The 19,918-nt window shown below is 37.6% G+C and overlaps 3 protein-coding genes across 4 annotated transcripts; all 3 read left to right on the top strand.

The window, feature by feature from the left end:
- The first annotated feature begins 3,886 nt into the window (after positions 1-3,886).
- LOC116213017 lies at positions 3,887-7,703 on the top strand. Of its 2 annotated transcripts, none has more exons than XM_031547816.1 (13): positions 3,887-4,001; positions 4,106-4,421; positions 4,975-5,291; positions 5,384-5,476; positions 5,562-5,652; positions 5,733-5,826; positions 5,909-6,006; positions 6,110-6,179; positions 6,257-6,372; positions 6,486-6,584; positions 6,680-6,756; positions 6,862-6,906; positions 7,033-7,703. In XM_031547816.1, exons 2-13 carry the CDS (start codon positions 4,167-4,169, stop codon positions 7,550-7,552), a joined length of 1,875 nt encoding a protein of 624 aa, XP_031403676.1. In that variant the 5' UTR covers positions 3,887-4,001; positions 4,106-4,166; the 3' UTR covers positions 7,553-7,703. The 2 variants fall into 2 exon arrangements, with proteins under 2 accessions (XP_031403676.1, XP_031403675.1); XM_031547815.1 differs by having other exon boundaries at positions 6,486-6,602.
- A 293-nt stretch (positions 7,704-7,996) lies between these two features.
- Positions 7,997-8,863, top strand: LOC116214488. Its single transcript, XM_031549888.1, has one exon. The coding sequence runs from the start codon at positions 7,997-7,999 to the stop codon at positions 8,861-8,863; it is 867 nt and encodes a 288-aa protein (XP_031405748.1).
- A 997-nt stretch (positions 8,864-9,860) lies between these two features.
- Positions 9,861-13,049, top strand: LOC116215711 (ferredoxin--NADP reductase, leaf isozyme, chloroplastic-like). The gene is made up of 9 exons (XM_031551536.1): positions 9,861-10,246; positions 10,487-10,724; positions 11,107-11,240; positions 11,366-11,444; positions 11,648-11,739; positions 11,845-11,922; positions 12,222-12,284; positions 12,373-12,607; positions 12,720-13,049. The coding sequence occupies exons 1-9, from the start codon at positions 10,139-10,141 to the stop codon at positions 12,785-12,787; spliced, it is 1,095 nt and encodes a 364-aa protein (XP_031407396.1). The 5' UTR covers positions 9,861-10,138; the 3' UTR covers positions 12,788-13,049.
- The last annotated feature ends 6,869 nt before the right edge of the window (positions 13,050-19,918 follow it).

Below are 19,918 nucleotides of genomic sequence, written 5' to 3'. Positions count from 1 at the left end.
CTTTTTCTTGATGGTAATACATGTCACCTTATACACAGCCATCTTAGTATATCAGTTTGATCTAATATTTTCTCGTATCAACCAGGCGGATAAACTCCAAATGGCGAAGGTAAATGAGATCCTCTGTTAAGAAGAGAAAAAGGGAGATATATGTCTTTTTTTCTTTTTCTTATTTTGGCCGACAAAGGAGATTTATGGTAAATTTGTTTAAATATAATCTATATCTTATTTAATTAGTCCTTTAAAAATTTAAATATAGACTTTGATATGTTCTATGCATCAACTCTGATTATTAAGACCTACTAAAGGCACAAGAATTTACATGTGCCATGCGAAGGTTTTGTAACTTTTGTTAGGTAATAATGCAAACTGACATAAAACGTGTATTGTGGTGATACTCGCCTTTGATTTACAACCGATAAATAAGTATTCAATTTTAATTAGTGAGATTCCCGCGCCTTCTTATTTTCCCTCACTTTATCTCATTCCGGACCCATGAATCTCTGTTAAGGTCACTTTCATAGTTTAAGGGACAACAGAGCAAGAGAAATTACTCTACGAGACTTTCATGATTTCATACTTATATGAATTTTATTTTTCGCCCAAGACCTTGCATTTGCATACATATAGGAAAGCATGTATATATGCACTTACATAATAATTTCATCAATTTAAAATGTCTAGAGCAAGAGAACAACTTTTTACAAGAAATTTAACGAGAAAACTGTATGATGCAAACTCTAATATATTTTATGGATGCAATGCAAACCACTATAGCTCCATTATTTTTTCCTCTAATAAACACCAAACCGACGTTTATAAGATCAAGTGTCATCATGACCAATAAACTATAATAGAATGCTTTTGGGGATCGAGAGCATGCATATCTGACCCGCGATGATATAGATAATAAACCCATTGTATTTCTCAAATTGACATGAACAAGTTAATATGGTGCTTGATCAAAGTTCTAATGATTTTATATTATTTGACCAAAAAATGTCAACAATCTTTAGTTGAAGTAGTCACTTCATTCGTAATCAGAATCGATCGTAGCATATTTCTGATCCGACGGAGTAAATTGAAACCCGTATATGCATCATGAGTGTTAAAAAACTCAAAAAGGCCAAGCAACAGAGGTTTGGGATATTCAAGCGAATGAAAACACATCAATGCACATTGTAATAAATTACTTACAAGTAAATTTAAGTATTTTAAAGTAAACTACATAGCTTTTGAATAATTTTATTCAGATTTTTAATAATTTACTTGATCGAATCATATGATCATTTTTATTGATTGCATCATAGTATTTGCCAAATCAAATATGTGTAAGAAATTTTAGCATCGATTGTCTCATTGACCCTTCTTTATATTAATGCAAACCATATTTCACTAGCAAAATCCACCGGTTGACCAAGCTCTTCGTGATGCATCAAATGACGATTCTTCCCCCTTTGAAATCCGTTGTGACAATGCAATTCGTTACTTGTCCGAAACAAAATAACATGATAAAAAAGAAAATTGAAAGTCAACGTTTACTTTCTGATTTATTATTTGTGCACTGTGTCATGATAATAAGCCATATATATATATGTGTGTGTGTGTGTGTGTGTGTGTGATGTGATGCCATTTCCCCTCTCATATAAATAAATTGTTCAAACCAGTTAAATTATAATAAGCACTGAAGTGATGCTTTATAATAAATGGTGACTAATTGCACAATTCGTTTGTGTACCTCGAAAATGCTTCTCTATGGCCAATCATATCTTTATAATTAAGCACATATATTTATTAAGTACGAGTTGTAGAATATTTTATAATTATAAGTGCCACTTCGGGGAACTTCTTATTATTCCATTTATATTAATTAATGAAAATTTTGTAAGGTCAATTTGCAAAAGATAATTTTTTTTACGTATATTGTGCGTGTGCGCTAGGTGCTTGGTAACCTTTGTACACAAAGCTGCTTCTAGGAAATTCAGAAACTTTACATAAACCTGATTATAACAATCCATCGTCATTTTCAGTTGAAAATGATTGATCTCGGGTTGATGTAAGGCGAAAAGATAGTTAAAAGGACTAACCAACTCAAAAATAAAAATAAAAAGCCCGGGAATTAAAGCGGGAACGAAAATTAATATGGATTTTTGTTCTTCGCCGCGGAAAATTGCTGCAAAGGATTCATCTGATAAGAACTGTGTCAGACCTCGGACAAAGTTTACTCCTTGATATGTGAATGGAATATGGTACGCGTCGACAAGTATGATTTGCTTATTAAGAAAGTTGTTAGAAACTGAAAGAGCAAATTGCAATCTATTTTATGATCAAAATAAAACAATAAACATAGTCCCATATGCATCTTTCCTTGTAAAGTAAACGATTTCTTTTTTATTCTCAATATTGATTCGAAGGGCCGATCGAATCATATCATGATCCTGGTTCTTTTCAAAGACGTGAAGTAGCATGTTATTTTATCAGTGGTTGCCTCTAATTATATAATACGAGGTGAGTATTAAACCATTCGATTTGCAAATATCGTTAGATAGTTGGCAATCTGCTGTGTGTTTGTGTCATCCTAATCGGGGATGACTATTTATAAAGAAGAAAAAAAAAAGATGCTTTGTTCAGAGCTTCAAAAGTCGTTTTGAAAGACAAGTCGATATTGAGAGGTAAAGTAAAAGGAATTCTCATGATGGGCAGGAATCTAAAGACGGAGGGGTTTATATGAGGCTTAGATTTCATCACCTAATAATTTCAACTTTTGATTTGAATTGAGCCTGTTCGCTTATACGTCTGGATTAAGCTTAATGATTCCTTTAATATTGCTTCCTCTGTAGATTTCTGGAATTTGGTTTTATTATCCTCTCTTTTGTTCCTTTTTTTTTTTTGTCCCTTTGCACATCTCGATTCCTCTAAAGAAGAATATGGAACCTTTAGAAGAAAGAGACTTTCTATAATTTACAAATTCTTTGAGGAGATATTTCATGGTATCCTTGAATTGACATTTAACTTCTTACTATTTAAGGAGAGAAAGGTAAAATTTAAGGGATAAAATGTCAGCGCAAGTTACACTATAATTCAAAATAAAGTACTAACATAAATTTATTCACTCAAAAAAAAAACATAAATGTGGCTCGGTAGCAAATTGAGCCCGTAAATAATGCATAAATTTTAAAATTCACCCGAAGTATCTGATGGTTAGATAAATAGACTGTAAATACTCGCTATTTCACTCCAAAAAAAGACTCGTATACAATTGGAAAACTACATTCTTGTTCGATGATGGATTTTACCTCTGGTGTAAGAATTCAAATCCCATTGAAAATGTTTTATGGTTAGGGCAAGTCCAATCTCTAGTTGAAATTAATCTTAGCTAATAATTGAGAACATAACGTAAACTACATTTTCTTTTTCTTTTTTTTAAGAAAAGGGACAGAAAATATATGCTCATATAGTTCCCCCCCCCCCCTTCTTTTCAAGGGAGAAGACGGGAGAATTCAATTATGGATTAGCAAAGTCAACTCTGGCACGAGTTTCCTTCGACGAAAATTTCCAATTCCCTAATGATTTTCCTTCAAAATTAATCAAAATTCACTTTAATCAGTCTTCATTATCATCCCATCCGCATAAATGTGAATCTTCCGTCACCCTTCCCCTGCTTTTCACTTTGTCAACTAACCCGAACTGCCCCTTTTGTTTCTGCATGATTTTTACTTTTCTTCACTGTCCATGCTGTCTTTTTATATACACAATATATATACACACACACACACACATATTACATATGAATATATATGACATATCTATCGTGGGATTGGCTTTTAGCGTTTGGCTGAAATACTGTACTTATTTATATATTAATTTAAGGTTTGAATAAGTATGTATATATACATCACTTCTCGTTCTGTTCTGTCCTGTTTGTTAAGGCTTTTCTCTCTGCTGGTTTGTCAGTTGACTCTTTGTTCGGTTTCTTAGGAAATGGGGGAAGACAAGACAAAGTTTGTATCTTGATTGTTTGAATGCTTCTTCTTGCTGGTTTCTTCTTGTTGTCCTGTCACTGGACTTGCACTGAAACTTGCTGCCGCTGTCTCTTGACTGTCAGGGCAAATATAGGCATCGTTGCTGGGTGATCAAATCACCATTTGAGATTGAGAGAGGAGGCCATGGGAGGCGTTTGTTCGGGTGGAAAGTCGACCATACGAGATGCTAAGGAGGGGAGCGAGACCAAGGTTTCGCGATCCCCAGGGAGGCAGAGGTTAACAAACGGCTCCGATAAGCAGAAAGAGGTCTCCTCCTCATTGTGTTCTGATGGGGAGGCGAGTCAGAACGCGCTGCAAAAGCATGATGGAAGTAATCTATCAGTGGCGGTCTCATGCAGAGTCAAGTCTTCTTCAACTGCCCAAAATGGGCCGAGCAAGGTACTTAAATTTATGACTAATACCGCTGCTAGTTATTTGTAACTGACTGCTATAACGATGCAGTTTTAGCAAAAGAGTGAAGCATAATTTAATTCTATGGATCGAAGATTAACGCGGGAGTGACAGCAAGTAGAATATGGCATATTAACCTCTTTTGGGATCGTCGAGCATCAGAGACGGGAATCGGCGGATGTATTGCAGCGGTTAGAGTGTTTGACATTTGTACTGCAAATCTCCGTGATATGTAATGCTGGAACTATCTCTGACAATTTTTAGAAGAGATAGCTGTAGTAATCGACATAATGGCCTAAAGTCCGCGAGGTTTGAACTTTGTTTGTCAACATCAACGAAAGAAGTCCTTCCCGCGTCGTCACAGCAGCTTTAGTTTTTTTTCTGATTTCATGGCAAGAACAAGATCACTTGCATAAGTCTGCTTGGAAATAGTTTTCTGGTTCTCTTAGACACACGGTGTTGCCGTGATTGTCCATCTGATTCCATCAATATGTTTCAATTGTATAGCTTGAGAAATCATTTGTTATGTCTATATTTTCAGATTGCAAAGAAGAGTGCATTTTCTGAAAGGTCACGGAATTTGAGCTTCAAGCAGGCTGTAAAAATCTTGGATACAATTGGGAAGAGCGTCTCAGGTTTGAGCAATGAATTCATCTATGGCTTGGTATCGAGAGGGAATAAGATATCTATCCTGGCCTTTGAGGTGGCCAATACGATAGTTAAAGGTGCGAATCTACTTGAGTCCCTTTCAGAGAATAACATTCAGTCTCTCAAGGATACTTTGCGATCCGAAGGAGTCCAGCGTTTAGTTTCCCAAGACATGAATAAACTCCTGATGATTGCTTCTTCTGACAAAAGGTTCGTTGATTGATAAGGAGAAAATTTCAATGCATTTACGCTTCAGAACAGCTTGAAAAAGCAGGATGTTAATTATCTTGCTGTCTGAGCAGGGAGGAATTTGATGTCTTCTTACGAGAGGTGATTCGGTTTGGAGATCTGTGCAAGGATTCCCACTGGCACAACTTGGGCCGATATTTCTCTAGGTAAACTGTGCTTCAATCACGAATTGATGACAAGTTGTAATTCAAGTTATTGATAGTATATCACAAGCTTTTTGCGGGATTACAGATTACAGTCAGACGATTCAGACCTCAAGCCCCTGAGAGAAGAAGCTGAAACAACAATTGGAGAGTTGAGTCTTTTCGCCCGGTATACCTCTGTAAGTTCTGTATGAGTAAACTTTTAAATTGTCAAATGTAAACGATCTCTTCAGGAAGCTGAGTTGTTACATATTTGCAGGAGTTGTACCACGAGTTGAATATCTTGGATCGATTTGAACAAGACTACAAACAAAAGCTCGAAGAAGCAAAGTGTTTCAATCTTCCCCATGGAGGTCAGCTGCAAATCTTATGCTTATCCTGCAACAGTTTAGGCTTTGCAATTATGAAGTGATGGACTTACTTCTTGAATTGTAGGAGAGGAGCTCATGATGTTGCGCGATGAGCTGAAGCATCAGCAGAAGCTTGTAAAGAGTTTGAAAAGGAAATCTCTTTGGTCAAGAAATATAGAGGAGGTATGCTGCTATATGCTCATTTAGCTGTTTTCGATTAACATAAGAAGTTGAATATTACGCCCTTTTCAAAAGTCTTTTTGATTTTTGCTATCAACCTCTGCAGATCATGGTGAAGCTTATCGGCTTTGCTACTTATATTCATCAAAAGTTCATGGGAGCCTTTGGAAGCAATGGTACGTGAGTCGATGCTTTATGATTAGGAAAGTGTATTGGTTTCTGCTTAATATTCGGGATAAATTTACGATGCCAGGTCTCATTACAATGGGCAGTAGAGAAGATGCTCACAGATCTAATAATACCCAAAGATTAGGTCCAACAGGTCTTGCATTGCATTACGCCAACATAATCATTCAGATTGATACAATCGTATGTTTCAGTTAACATCCCTTCTTGGTTTTCCTCCTTTTCATGTCAGGGCACTTTAGAAAGATTCCGAAGCTAATGCATCTGCTGTGTTGTTCTGTTTATCTGTCTTTCAGGCTTCCCGGCCTGCGTGCCTTCCACATAATATCCGAGACTCGTTGTATCATGCTTTGCCAAGTAGTGTTAAGACAGCTCTACGTTCTCGACTAAAAGCAGTCAGTTTAAATGAACGGGTAGTGCAGAGTTTGAATCTTCGGTTCTGAATTATCTTACACTATCGCAACTAAGATTTATCTTCTGGTTGCTGCAGTTTTCTATTTCTCGTGTCAAGGCTGAGATGGAGAAAACTTCAAGATGGCTCATTCCTTTTGCGACAAACACTATCAAGTAGGTTCAATCAGTGCTTGGATTCTAAAAATTTTCATTCAACTTTCAGTCACTTCTTTGGGTTTCCATTCAGTGATCTCATTGTTTCTTTTGTAATTGACACAGAGCTCATCAGAAGTTTGGGTGGGTCGGAGATTGGGCTAATGCCAGGTGAGTACATTTTCCATCATTTATTCGCCTTCTTGTTCAAAACCATGCAAGATGAAGGAAAACGTGTTCTGCAATGTAACTGTGAACATAGTGGAACATCAGTAACTCTTTTTCTTGTTTTCACAGCAAGGATTCCGCAAAGAGCACATCTACAAGCAACGAACCAATCTGCCTCCAGACTTTATACCACGCAGATAAGGAGAAAACAGACCTTTACATTCTTGAAATAGTGGTGTGGCTTCATCAACTGATGAGCCTCGTGAAAGAGAGGGTCCATTCAATCGGGCCCTTGTCCATAGAGTCTCCATCCCACCAAAGGGCCCCAAAGTTCCACCCCAAAATGCAGCAGTTTCCTCCTATTAACTACAGCGTACAAAAACCAGATCTGCCAAAAAAGGCTGAAGTTAAACTTTCTCAAGAAGATAGGAATCTCCTGGAAGAGGTGTGCCGAAGGAGATCAGTTCCAGGAATAAGCAAAAGCCAATCATTGACAGTTTCCAGGAAGAAAAGGAGGGGCAAAGTTTGTCCCTTGAGCAGGAGTACGGGAAGCTCACCAAGCCGGGAGATGGGGGAGAGACCTGTATCCAAACACCCGAGTATTGATGTCTTGGACTTAATCGATGGATTAAATGAAACTCTCAACTAAGCTTGATCTTTCCCCAAATTAAAATTAAACTTTTCACACGATGTATAGTATAGCTTCGTTTTGGTGATTGTGATTCTCTTGGCACTGTTAAACGACTCTCAAGTATCTATGTATTGTATCATTGAGTATACATCGAAGTTTTCGACATGAATGATAGATTAGTGAGGGACGAGGAGAAAAACCATTCTAAGCGTTTTGGTTTTACCTAGTACTTTTCCTCTGATGTTAGCATGCAGCATGTTCAATGAGGTTGTTAAACCTACTGCAATATAAGCAGTTTAGCAAGTTAGGAGATTAAATTCAATTACAAGTCCCTAATACTTCTACTGGAAACTTCTCACAACTGCTCCAATGACGGTTTTCCCAACTACTTCAATTCACGTGATATGATATATAAAATGCCAGCCTCTTCTGTTCACTCAAATGGACTGAGAATCCACAAGGATGGGAGCTCTCCGTTTACCACGCAGTGTTCTGACCCTTCTTTCTCTTCTCGTGACCCTCTTCTCTGTTTCTTGTCATGCTCAATCACCTTCCAGAGTGATCGAGCTTGGCAAAAATGGGCAGGTGCCAGTTGCTAGCCTCCAACCTGGTCAAGACAGGTCAGGGACTCCTATTTCATCCCAGCTCTTCCTCACTTCTCCGTCAGGAAACTTTGCAGCATATATAGTCCGGCAGGAATCTCCTAGGACCAAGAAGAGCTCGGGACACGACTCCTGTTACATTCAAGTCCAAGGAAGCAGGAATCCTAGTGCTAGTATTACTACTGGTACTAGTAGTCCTGGCGCTTGGCAATTCAGGTGTGTCCCAGTTGCAAGTTCAGATACTTGCAGCTTGGTGTTGTCGGATTCAGGTCTCGGTATTTATGGTGGGATGCAGCCAATATGGGGTGCAGGTCCCAAGGGGGGACACTCAAAGGCCTTGGCCCTGCTTGACTCCGGAGATTTGGAGATCAGTGACCAGAGTGGGAAGATCTCGTGGAAGGCAAGTGATGCCGAAGCCAGTGACAATCAGAGCTGTGGTGGGTCGGATTTTGGAGGATTGACCAACCAAAATGGTGAGGAATCTCAACCGGGCAACGGTTTTCAGCAGCAGCAAGGGATGAATTTTCCACAACAACAGGATCTGAATCAGCCTTTGGCAGGGTTCAATCAGCCATTTTCTAATGGTCTTACTCAGCCCTTTGGTACAAGAGGGAAGCAGGGATTTGGAGATGCTAATGTTCCTTTTGAGAATGGTGTCTCAAAGAGGAGTATCAAGCTAGGATTTGTCTTGGCCTCTTTGATAGCTCATCTCAAGTTACTCGTCTAGTTATCTCGGAGGACATTGCGAAATATTCCTTAGGCCGTCTCCTTCTCTCGGATCCTTCGGTTCATTTTGTTAACATTCTTGTTCTGTGAGGCTTTGTAGTACTTGGGTGAATGAAAGAAGTACAGATTGTGTGCATAACCTCGGTGATATTATGGATCTACATTAGGTGTTGGTGAAGAACAATGTAATAGCGCGTGGTCACATGTTTGGGAAAATTCCTTGCCTCGATATGGCATGGCAATATTATCCTACACCAAGCTAACTGTCCCTTTTTTTTTTTTGTTGGCTGAATACCAAGCTAACTATGTCCTAACTTGACGTGACATAAGATTTTTTTTCGCTTAAGATATGTGCAAGAGTAACCCATTATGCCGAACTATGATAACCACAATCGCAATCATGGGGCCCAGAACTGATGGCCCTTGATGGCTGTGACGGTGTCATATTTTCGCCACAAATCATATACTCATTAAGGACAGGTTAACTGTTACACAACCCTGGGGAGACGCTGTCCAACGGCTCCAGCAATACTCCACGGTTATGCCGAGTCCATGATAGGATGTCCCAACATGACTAAACATATAATGAGTCTTACTCATTTATTTTGGACGAGTAATAACCAATCAAAATACATATAAGTGGAAATCTCTGTAGGCCATGTTTACCATTTATATGCATTTGTATTGGAGGTTAGATAATCATTTGGCTACACAATACTCACCAAATATTTATTCCGCTCAACATGAATCTCTAGGATATTGGGTGCTGACATGGCTGCATGCTATTGGCTGTGACTCAAGAAAACAGAGCAGAAGTGGTTAGAGGTGGAAGAAATTCCAAAAGCAAAGGAGCCATGAAATGGACACAAAATATCCACTTGACATGGCCTGCCAGTGGCATGGCATGGCATGGCAGTTTCCCCCCACAGAAATCACCATCACCTCATTTCTTTCTCTTTTCCTTCCTTCCACTCATCGAGATTATTAGTAACATTTTTCCATTAATTTGTTCAAAGACATGAACGAGAAATGAGAATCATACATGACAACTTCATAGACTTATCCTCTGACAGAATCTTTCTCCTGCATATGTTTTCCCTTCCAATTTCCTCCACCCATCCCCTTCATCATCTCAGATACAGATTTTGTGCTCTTCCACCCCCCTTTTCTTCCCTTCTCCCCTTTACTTAACTTCCCTCGACAATCTCTCTCTCTCTCTCTCTCTCTCTCTCTCTCTCTCTCTCTCTCACTAATTCACTCACTCAGAGAGATAACAATGGCTGTTGCTGTCAATGCTGCTGTGACTCTGCCATCTTCCAAGACATCGTCGTCCCCTTCCATCAGATTCTCTTCCATAGCTCCCGAGAGAATCGCCTTCTCCAAGGTACCAGAAATGGGGCAGTGACACATACTTTCAAGAATAAACAGTTTCCTTTTCCATTGCTCTGTTTTCTGGGAAACAAAAGCTGCCAAATGAGTTCTTGAATCCGCCGAGCATTTTTCTATTCCTAATGGATAATGAAAACAAGAAAATGTGGAAAAAAACAAAAGGGGAACAATTGGCTGCAATTCGACAGCTCTGAGACTGTCTGCTAATTTTTTGTTTTCCCTTTTTATCGACCAGGGTGTTGGGTACCTCAAGAATGGACTGGTCACAGGAGGGAAGGCGGCGTCCATTAGGGCGCAGGTGGCAACCGAGACGCCCACCAAGGTCGTGAAGGAGTCCAAGAAGGATGACGAGGGAGTGGTGGTGAACAAGTTCAAGCCCAAGAACCCGTACATCGGCACATGCCTCCTCAACACCAAGATCACCGCCGATGATGCCCCCGGAGAGACCTGGCACATGGTCTTTAGCACCGAGGGTGAGGACATGAATATCGCCACTTGAACTATCTATTTTTCTTGGTTTAGTAACTCTGGTCCATTTCAGTTTCATGAAAGGCTTTATGAAATCACGATTTCCATAAGTTTAGTTCATAGTGGGTTAAAAGTGCTAACCTTTCGACTGGCATGTATATGCTTGCTGATGAATCTGTACACGGGCTTTTAGATTAATGTGGTAGATGTTTGGATCATGCAATAATTGTCTTTATTACTGGGGTCGTACACCATGTTGTCAAGTTAAATTATCACGTGCTTGTGCTCTCTGTTCTCATATTTATCTCACAGATATGCGAGAATGTCAATGATCCAATAATTACTCGATTTATTGAATATTGGGGGATCTCCGCTGGATTAACGCAGGGGAGGTTCCATACAGAGAAGGGCAATCCATTGGTGTTATAGCAGACGGGATAGACAAGAATGGGAAGCCCCACAAGCTCAGATTGTACTCTATTGCCAGCAGTGCTCTTGGGGACTTCGGGAACTCTAAAACTGTATGGTTCCTTCTATTTGGAAGAAGCATAAGAAAAAAAAATTACACGAATATACATCAATCTTCCTATGCCTTGACATTTTCTCAGTGACTTATGAGTTCTGCTGAGGGGGTCGGTCTATGCAGGTTTCCCTGTGTGTCAAGAGGCTCGTCTATACAAACGAACAAGGAGAAATAGTGAAAGGAGTCTGCTCCAACTTCTTGTGTAAGGAAGAAACCTTCACTTAAGAGAGATTCTTAATTGATCCGGCAGACATGTCTACTTAAGATTCACCTTCTGATATAATGAGAAAGTAAAACTATGCTTTGTCCCGGAGATCATACTGAAGATGGGTTTGGTTGAAACCCAAATGATCAATTGGACCATTGCAGCTATTCTATTTGGTGACATTAAGGATTTCATTTCAGGTGACCTCAAGCCCGGGGCTGGAGTACAGATCACCGGACCAGTTGGTAAAGAAATGCTCATGCCTAAAGATCCGAACGCCACCATCGTCATGGTAGAGCTCTTATCTTCATTAATCATATTAGGCTTCTTTTTGTCAACTTCATTAAATTTACTTAAAATGTAATCGGGGAAATTAAACACGGTCTCTTCGCGGCAGCTTGCTACTGGAACTGGCATTGCTCCATTCCGCTCTTTCTTGTGGAAGATGTTCTTCGAGAAGCATGATGACTACAAGGTATGTGAAAGAGAGAAAGAGTTGAGTTTTTACATATAGACATTAAAAATGAAGTTGCGCTAAAAGACTAGCAAAAGCACTAGAAAACTGGGCATGTTTTACTCATCTTCTTGTCATCGGGAGCGTATTCTTCTTCAAAATGTCGGGAAAGTTTGACAGTTTTTTGGTCTCTGAAGGCCTCTGGATTCTAGTCTTTCTCGAGCGCATTTTTCTTTATTGATCTTCTACTGTTTTTTATCGACAAGCTAACATAGACCACAAACTTCTATTTTCACTGAGCGCCATTGTATCTGATGCAGTTCAATGGATTGGCTTGGCTCTTCTTGGGTGTTCCAACGAGCAGCTCATTGCTCTACAAGGAGGCAAGTCCTTTCTTTCTTCCCTTTCCACCCTTTCTTGTTCGGATTATGAGTTCCTCTAAATGTTGATACGCATGCATTCCATGAGCAGGAGTTCGATAAGATGAAGGAGAAAGCACCAGAGAACTTCAGGGTCGACTATGCCGTAAGCAGAGAACAAACGAACGAGAATGGCGAGAAAATGTACATCCAAACCCGAATGGCCCAATATGCAGAGGAACTCTGGGAACTGCTCAAGAAGGACAATACCTATGTCTACATGTGTGGACTCAAGGGAATGGAGAAGGGAATTGATGACATAATGGTCTCCTTGGCTGCAAGAGATGGTACTTCAAATCACTATTTTTCCCGTAAAATAATCATGTTTTTTTATGAAAACATTGGGATCAGGTTGAGCTAACATTGCTTTGTTTCTCGATTTCGTAATATGCTGTGCAGGCATTGATTGGTTGGAGTACAAGAGACAGCTGAAGAAATCGGAGCAATGGAACGTCGAAGTCTACTGATTTACAAGTGGTTCTGTGAATAACCCATTTTTGCGTGATTTCCATAAGATACAGAAAGATGGAAAATTTCCTGTAACCTGTGTTAATATTCTTTTTTTCCCCGGTTTTGGGGTTAGTCGTGTACAATCACACCATCTTAATTCAGGGAAATCATAGCAGTATCGAAATGAAGGTGCTGAATCTGGAATTTTTCAGCTCCTTGATCAATAGTTCTTGTTGCTCGACTCAGGTATATAATGAAGTGGCCTTTGATTGACTGTCATCATATCCTAACACCATGTTTGTTTCGAGAGAACAGAATAATCATGGAATGCAGTTGCTTTTCCATTTCCTGTTTCATTTGGGCGTGGCTTAACCGGCAAGGAGGCATCAGAGTGAAAATCAGCCAGAAGAACTTTCTTGGACTTCTTCATTGTTGTGTCATCATTGGCTCGGATAATTTTTCATAATAATCCTAACTTCATCTTTATCTCAACCTTATCACAGAAAGGTGGAAAAGGTATTAGCCTTCGAAAACAATCCGTAACGCATGCATGTTGTAGATTTCAGTTTCATTCTTCCCGATCCATCTATTTCTTCGTACTAAGATGTGATCTTATTAGATCACAGATTTATGTTCTCTTCCCTTGAAGGACTAGCCTGGTTAGTGAGTTGGATATTGGCTCAACCCAGATAAGTGGACCAGGCCATTATGTGATGAATCTCCGGTATAACGAACCGGGCTACTTGGACTCAACTCTACAGATACTCAAATTTGACTCGCTATTTTTAGCCCTAGGCCAAAGTAGTTGAGCATTTCAGCTTGAACTATGCACGGCCAACTCGATATGTTCAGAAGCGTCTCCAAGCTTCTCTCATGTTACAGATTCAGAACTGTTTGAATTGCTGCTGAGGCAGGGCCTCTGTACCATGGTTTGGGGTCAGTCTTGATTAATTATTTCGCGAGGCAACACTTGCAACAGATCACCTGGTAAGTATTCGAATCCCGATCTTCAAGTTATCTATAATCTCAAGCATGGTTTCGAGCTTAAGTCAAAAACACAAGAGGAAATCGAAACAACTTGATTTGAGCTCGGATTATGTCATTATTACTTTGAGCTTAGACCGAGCCTATAAATATACTCTAGCATGCTCGAGAGATTTTAGAGCTTGAACTACCGGCTTTTGGCTTGGTTCAGGTTTGATTACATCCCCTGGACCCCCCCTAAAAGGAAAAAACATAAAACATAGTTGTCAAATTAGATATTGGGACGGCAAGCAACACCCCATCATAATTTTCCAATTGTCATGACAGAAAATAACGAAAACTTTAGCAATTATAATTGACAATTGAGTGAAAAGTCATAATCAATAATAATTGTCTACATGAATGGCTGTTTCTAGCTTTTTCTTTTTTTTTTCTCTCTCGAAAGTAATGGGAATTCATTCATTATCGAAAAGTGCGTATGAAAAAATGCTCAGAAAAATAGAGATTATAAGATTAGATAATCAGGTTCCTCCTTCGCAGTCTGCATAGAAAAAAAAATTTAAGGGTGAAGAACACCGAGCAATTAATTACAAATACAAGTGTAGCATACTTTCATAGTGTGTTTGATTTTAAAGTAGAGTTGAGTTGAATTTTTATTTTAATTGATTTATAATGATTGTGATGTTAAATTATGAGAAAAAGTATGAAAAAGTAATGAATAGTTGAAAAAAGTAATGATTGTATTGTTGAATTGTAAAAATAATAATGAATAATTGAGAGAATTTATTATTAAAAATTGAATTGAATGGTTAAAAAAATGAAGAAAAATAAAAAGTAATAATTGTATTGTTAACTTTTATTATATAGTGAGTAGAGTTAAAATCTTAAAATTAGATTGCGAAATCAAACGGGCGGTCAACATTTTGATGAAAAATTCCCTCCGTCCCACGTGAACCCCAGGAAAAACCTGGGAATGGCTGTTCTAGCTTTCCAATTTAATTTGCTCATTAGCCGCATCATCTGATGTGATTTTAGCACAACGGGGAAGTTGCCCACCAAGATAGTATTGCTTAAGATTTCAATCCCTTTGATCTTAATGGAACATTATACAGATATATATTTATATATGTGTGTGGATTCCAGATGGAGCCAGAAGTGATTATTAATTACCTTCAAAAAAAAAAAAAGCCAGAAGTGATTGTTGCAAGTGATCTCTTTTAGTTCAAGTGATCTCTTTGGGTTCCGGTGGGAATGCGAATCCACATCCCTTCTCACTCACGGAAGCTCATGTGCACACTCCTCAGACATAGGTGTGGCAAAAGGAAGCTAATTCGGTTTTGATCCACGCCGAACCTTTGAAAGCTATCAGTTGCGAAATGAGATACCGAGTTGCGGATTCTTGCTTCAGGTTTCAGATTTGGCAATGTATATGAACTTGGTTCTCCCTAAGCTCTAGCCACAAAACATCCGTAATTCATTAAAACATCGATAGGTAAATCATATATCAGATGTTTTAATTTAAGAACACTGAGAGTGTATTTTTCAGATAAAAAAGCTAAATAAAAAAGATAAGGAAGTTCCACTATCATAATTGCACGCAAAGCCTCTTGCGAGTGCATGACGCTTCCCCTTTCTTTCTTCTTTCTTTCTTTTCATTTCTTTTCTTTTCTTTTTTTAATATTTTTTCATTTCATTTCTTTTTTTTTTATAAATATTTTCCGCTTGAAATGCAACCCTTCCTCTTGTTAAAAATTCCAGTGATTTTACAAGTGGATGGACGTATGTCCAGTCTAAAAATTAGTTGTTATCACCTATGAGATTATGGTGCACCATCCTATTATAAACTCACAAAATTCTTTTTATTTTTCCGGCGTGGGATCCCTAGGGTTCTGATACTGGTCCTCACGCGCTGAATGCGAGTCATACGACATGGGAAATCAGAATGCTAGCATAGAGTGAAGCAAGGTGCTTAGATTGTTGTATAGCATAAGCATGAAAAAGGAAGCCTAAGCGGCACATTGGATTGGATGTGCGTGGACACCAAATCAAACCAAGTATATAAACAGTACGTTAGCATAAATTTTAAGTTTAGCTTTGATACCATATTAAAATTCGATCGAATTTATCAGTTGTTGGACTTATATTCAATTAAAAGTTTTGAACTCCGAATTGTTTTTACTTTTTTATGCGGGATCCTCAACATCTCCAAAATTTTTCTTTTCTCGCTAAAATGAATCAGAGCTTAGACTCTGTCGAATTAATGCGTGTAATTGACCATTTTGTGATTGTTGATATCTCCTTATCCAGTCACTTAGGGGACAGCTGGGGGGAGCTTTTTGTCCTTATCATAGAAATAGATGTCCTATAATAATTCATTTTTTTAAGACGTGTATCAGTGTTACATCCGAAATATTGTTAATAAATAATGAGTGCCCGAGACGGGGCCTACCTTGTCATGGAAGGGACCAGCTTGTACCTACACGTAGGTGGAACATTGGAAAAGATTAGCTCACTTTCTAGAAGTGAAGTTGTCTTTGATAAATTAAGTGTTTAAAAATCAAGCACTTAATTAGTTAAGGGAAAAATGTATAGGAAGAAGGGAAAAATGAATAATAACGATAGAAGATTCGTGAAAAAAAAGAGTATCGATAAGTGAAAAATGACTTATCTTATTAAGTAAAATTTTTCTATTTGTGAATGATTTCTGTTTAATGATTAAGTAGTTTAGATCATTATCTCTCATTTTCCCTCTTTCTTACATTCATTTTCTCTTATAACTAATTCGTAACTAATTTTTAACCATTTATTTAATTAAATTGAAACAAATACACGTGTCATTCAGAAGCTTATATGTTGGTATTAACTTATTAAGGCACATTTACAAACAGTAACTCCCATGAGTTGTCAATGGTTCTCTCTTTTCATTGCTTTTCTCTTCTTCTTTTCTTCTTCTTTTTTTTTTCAATACAATATGACCCCCCAAATTTCGTTGATCTCGTTTTATCTCTCTAACAATTTTCCTAGATTTATTTTCCGTATTTCATTATCCATCTAATTAAATGTTAGAGGTAAAGCTATGAGCGATGAGTTTACAAAGAATGGAGTTTAAATTAAACACATTCTTAATACAAGAATTATCCTGAAATTATTTTTGAACGTTTAAAACTTAACTAAGAATTTAGATTGTCAACGCAACCATATGATTTTTTATTATGCTTACATGAATAAAAAAAAATTGGGCGAGTTGGTCATCCCTCTCTTCATTTCTCATTATTATTGAACTTTAATATTCCATATTAGAAAAAGCAAAGATGAACTAATAAATTATATATTAGTTTACCAAAATAAAAAAGAGAGTTTTTTCCTTGAAAGAAAAGAATATGCCTTGAATAAATAAGGTTAAACTAAAATATTTGAACAAATTAGAAAGGTGAATAGTGTAGTGGCATACACAATCTCATTTGGTAATTAGGAGATTTTAATTTCAATTTTGTTTAGTGGATGGCTTGTACTCTTGAATTTAAAATTTTCATCTTTGTATTGAATTCATGGACCTCCTTAATAATCGAAAAGAATTCTTGGACAAATACTAGTTAGGCAAACAAATTGCTATACGTTTTCCATAAGTCACGATAATTTCGTTTATGCAATATCAAATTGACATGACTCCCTATGTTCAGTGTTTATCTAAGTTTTTCTTTTCTATATTTCTCTTTTTTCCCTCAATAATCAACTTCTATCCAATTTCTTGACTTAAAGACTCTATTGTTAAATTTTTTTTGGTGAAATATTGTTTATTCAATAATATCATATTGCAATCATGACCATAATACATAATGTTAGATAATTGCAAATAAAAACATTGCAGGAAACTATATGTTACTAATAATAAGATAATAAATGTAAAAGATGTATGGTAATTTCGAATTTGCTGCAATCTAATTGTAAATTCAAGTTCAAATTTTGTTGTTAATTAATCAAAATCTTAGAATAATGTTTATGTTAGATGTACATCAAGGTAATATTAGAAGCTTAATGAAAAGGAGCATACCACAAAAACCGATTAAACTTACTCATCTTACGTTTAATGAGAAGGACCCGCAGGAAAGCGATATTTGGGCGTCATTTTCCATGTCTTGTAATCAAGTTTCGTTGGGAGTTAGTGACTTATACTTGGCCTTTGATTATCACAACAATTGTAATTTTTCCAAAGATAATGTAATTAATAAGAATGATGCATTCGGAACTAAGAGCTGAAGCTTCAATTTGCAAATCACGAAAAACAAAACTTACAAACACAATGGGGCAAGATTTCTTCTTAAAAAGTTATCTTGTCTAGTTCATATAAACCGTTCATGGTCGTGGATCCTTAGATCAGCATATTACTCATGATCTAAAGAGACTTCTGAAGGGTTCATAAACAGTCCATGAATTGAACCGTTTTTACAATTTAAGACATGATTGACATCGAGTTGAATTATTAAGAAATGATGATTAATATTAGAGTAGAATCCGAAGTGTTTGGCCACATATAGATGATATAGTAAAGTAAAAGAATAATCTGTCACATTCCCACTGAAAATAATAAAGATATATTCCGCCCGCACAAAGTTGAGTGTTGAGGAGATCACGTACACGAGTTAAAAAATATGAAAAATTTTGAAAGTTAAAAATCTGAGCCCTTTCCTTTATAGTATGTATATATTACATGATCTATGAAACAAAAAAGATTCAGTTATAATCACGAAACAAAACCAAGTAAGTACTCACTGCCTCCCTTTTAATTGAAAAAAATCGACATTTCCTTCTCATCAATTCTATTTTTGTTAAACAAGAACATTCAAATTTTGCCTAATTAATCTGTACAATCTACGTGAATATCCCGTTTACAGATAAATAAGTGTGGCCAAAATAGGCCATCAATGGGTAGTATGATTTCTTGATAACTCGAACTCGGTCCTCAAAGAGGAAAGTCGTATAGCTCAAACCATGTCCAAAATATAATGTTGAATAATGAACACTCCGAACCTGTAATTATATGAGAAGAAAGGCTGACCATTCAAAGGATTGCCCAACAAAATCGAGTCCTTTCTTGGGCAAATTGAATTCTTGCTTTCACGGGCAACATGACACTGCGCTATTTCTTTGGTATGTTCCGTTCGAGGGCCTTTCATATCATAACTACCCAACGCACAGAAATTAATCATTTCTACTCTGCAATTAATAAAATTCAATTTTTGTGGGGTTCTTTCATGCTTTGCACTCTGATTATCAGATGCATATTTAATTATTTAATTAATTCATATGTCGAATTTTTTTATAAGGAAGGCCATGGGCCTGTGTAATGATATGAAAAAAATTGAAATAAATGACATATTAGCTCCGCAAGTGAAAATTGAACTATGCAGTAAATTGATCATTACAATTTACAGATGATGCTAGATTATATATGTCTCTCTGAGTCCAAAATATAACTGAGAAGTTATGCATCCATTATGTGCTAGAAAATACATAGTAAAGAGATTCGTAGAAGCAAGTAGGATGGAAATATCCACTTTGCTCGATTGGACATGAGAAATTCTTCTGGACCAAGTTAACTCAAATTTGAATTAGTCAGAGTCCATCAAATACCAAGCGCACACCGAGAAAACAAATGAGGAATTCAAAAAGCTTTCCAACTCTGAGACCGCTATGTCTTATCACCAATATTTGATGCCACAAAAGAGACTTATAAATGATGACGGGAAACTTTCTGATGAAATTGACCCTGCGTTAGATATTTCTCAACTGTCTTAGCTCTGTACCCTAAATATCTCAGACCAAGCAACATTCTACTTGTAGACAGCCAAACACAACTCACCAATTATCTCAAAAGCTCTACTCTGTCGCTGTGGGGCCGCTGAAGACCCGACTCGAATTGGAGAGCAACGAGAGCTGGCGGAGTGAGACCAGAGGGCTGGAGAGAGTCACAAGCTTCTTAGCTTACCGTCGGCGTTGACTGTGTCTAGGGCAGCATCGGTGTTGGGGTGGGATGGGCACCGTGGCGTCTTGTCCGTCTTTCAGTCTTTGTCTGTCTGTGTGTGTCTGTCCTGTCGAGTGTCGAGTGTCGAGTGTCGAGTATGAGTCGAAGAGAAGAGAAGAAGAATGGACTGAAGAATAATTAT

The sequence above is a fragment of the Punica granatum genome, chromosome 7 (genome assembly GCF_007655135.1).
Source record: "Punica granatum isolate Tunisia-2019 chromosome 7, ASM765513v2, whole genome shotgun sequence".
In the NCBI taxonomy this organism is placed as follows: Eukaryota; Viridiplantae; Streptophyta; class Magnoliopsida; order Myrtales; family Lythraceae; genus Punica; species Punica granatum.
This window is presented reverse-complemented; position numbering and strand designations above follow the sequence as displayed.

Excerpts from the sequence above, each read along its gene's own strand:
- LOC116214488 (XM_031549888.1), top strand. The coding sequence starts at position 7,997 with ATGGGAGCTCTCCGTTTACCACGCAGTGTTCTGACCCTTCTTTCTCTT.
- LOC116215711 (XM_031551536.1), top strand. The coding sequence starts at position 10,139 with ATGGCTGTTGCTGTCAATGCTGCTGTGACTCTGCCATCTTCCAAGACA. Across the intron at positions 11,241-11,365 it reads ACTTCGGGAACTCTAAAACT|GTTTCCCTGTGTGTCAAGAG; the intron begins GTATGGTTCCTT and ends CGGTCTATGCAG. Across the intron at positions 11,740-11,844 it reads CGAACGCCACCATCGTCATG|CTTGCTACTGGAACTGGCAT; the intron begins GTAGAGCTCTTA and ends TCTTCGCGGCAG.
- LOC116213017 (XM_031547815.1), top strand. The coding sequence starts at position 4,167 with ATGGGAGGCGTTTGTTCGGGTGGAAAGTCGACCATACGAGATGCTAAG. Across the intron at positions 4,422-4,974 it reads CCCAAAATGGGCCGAGCAAG|ATTGCAAAGAAGAGTGCATT; the intron begins GTACTTAAATTT and ends CTATATTTTCAG. Across the intron at positions 6,757-6,861 it reads TTTGCGACAAACACTATCAA|AGCTCATCAGAAGTTTGGGT; the intron begins GTAGGTTCAATC and ends TAATTGACACAG.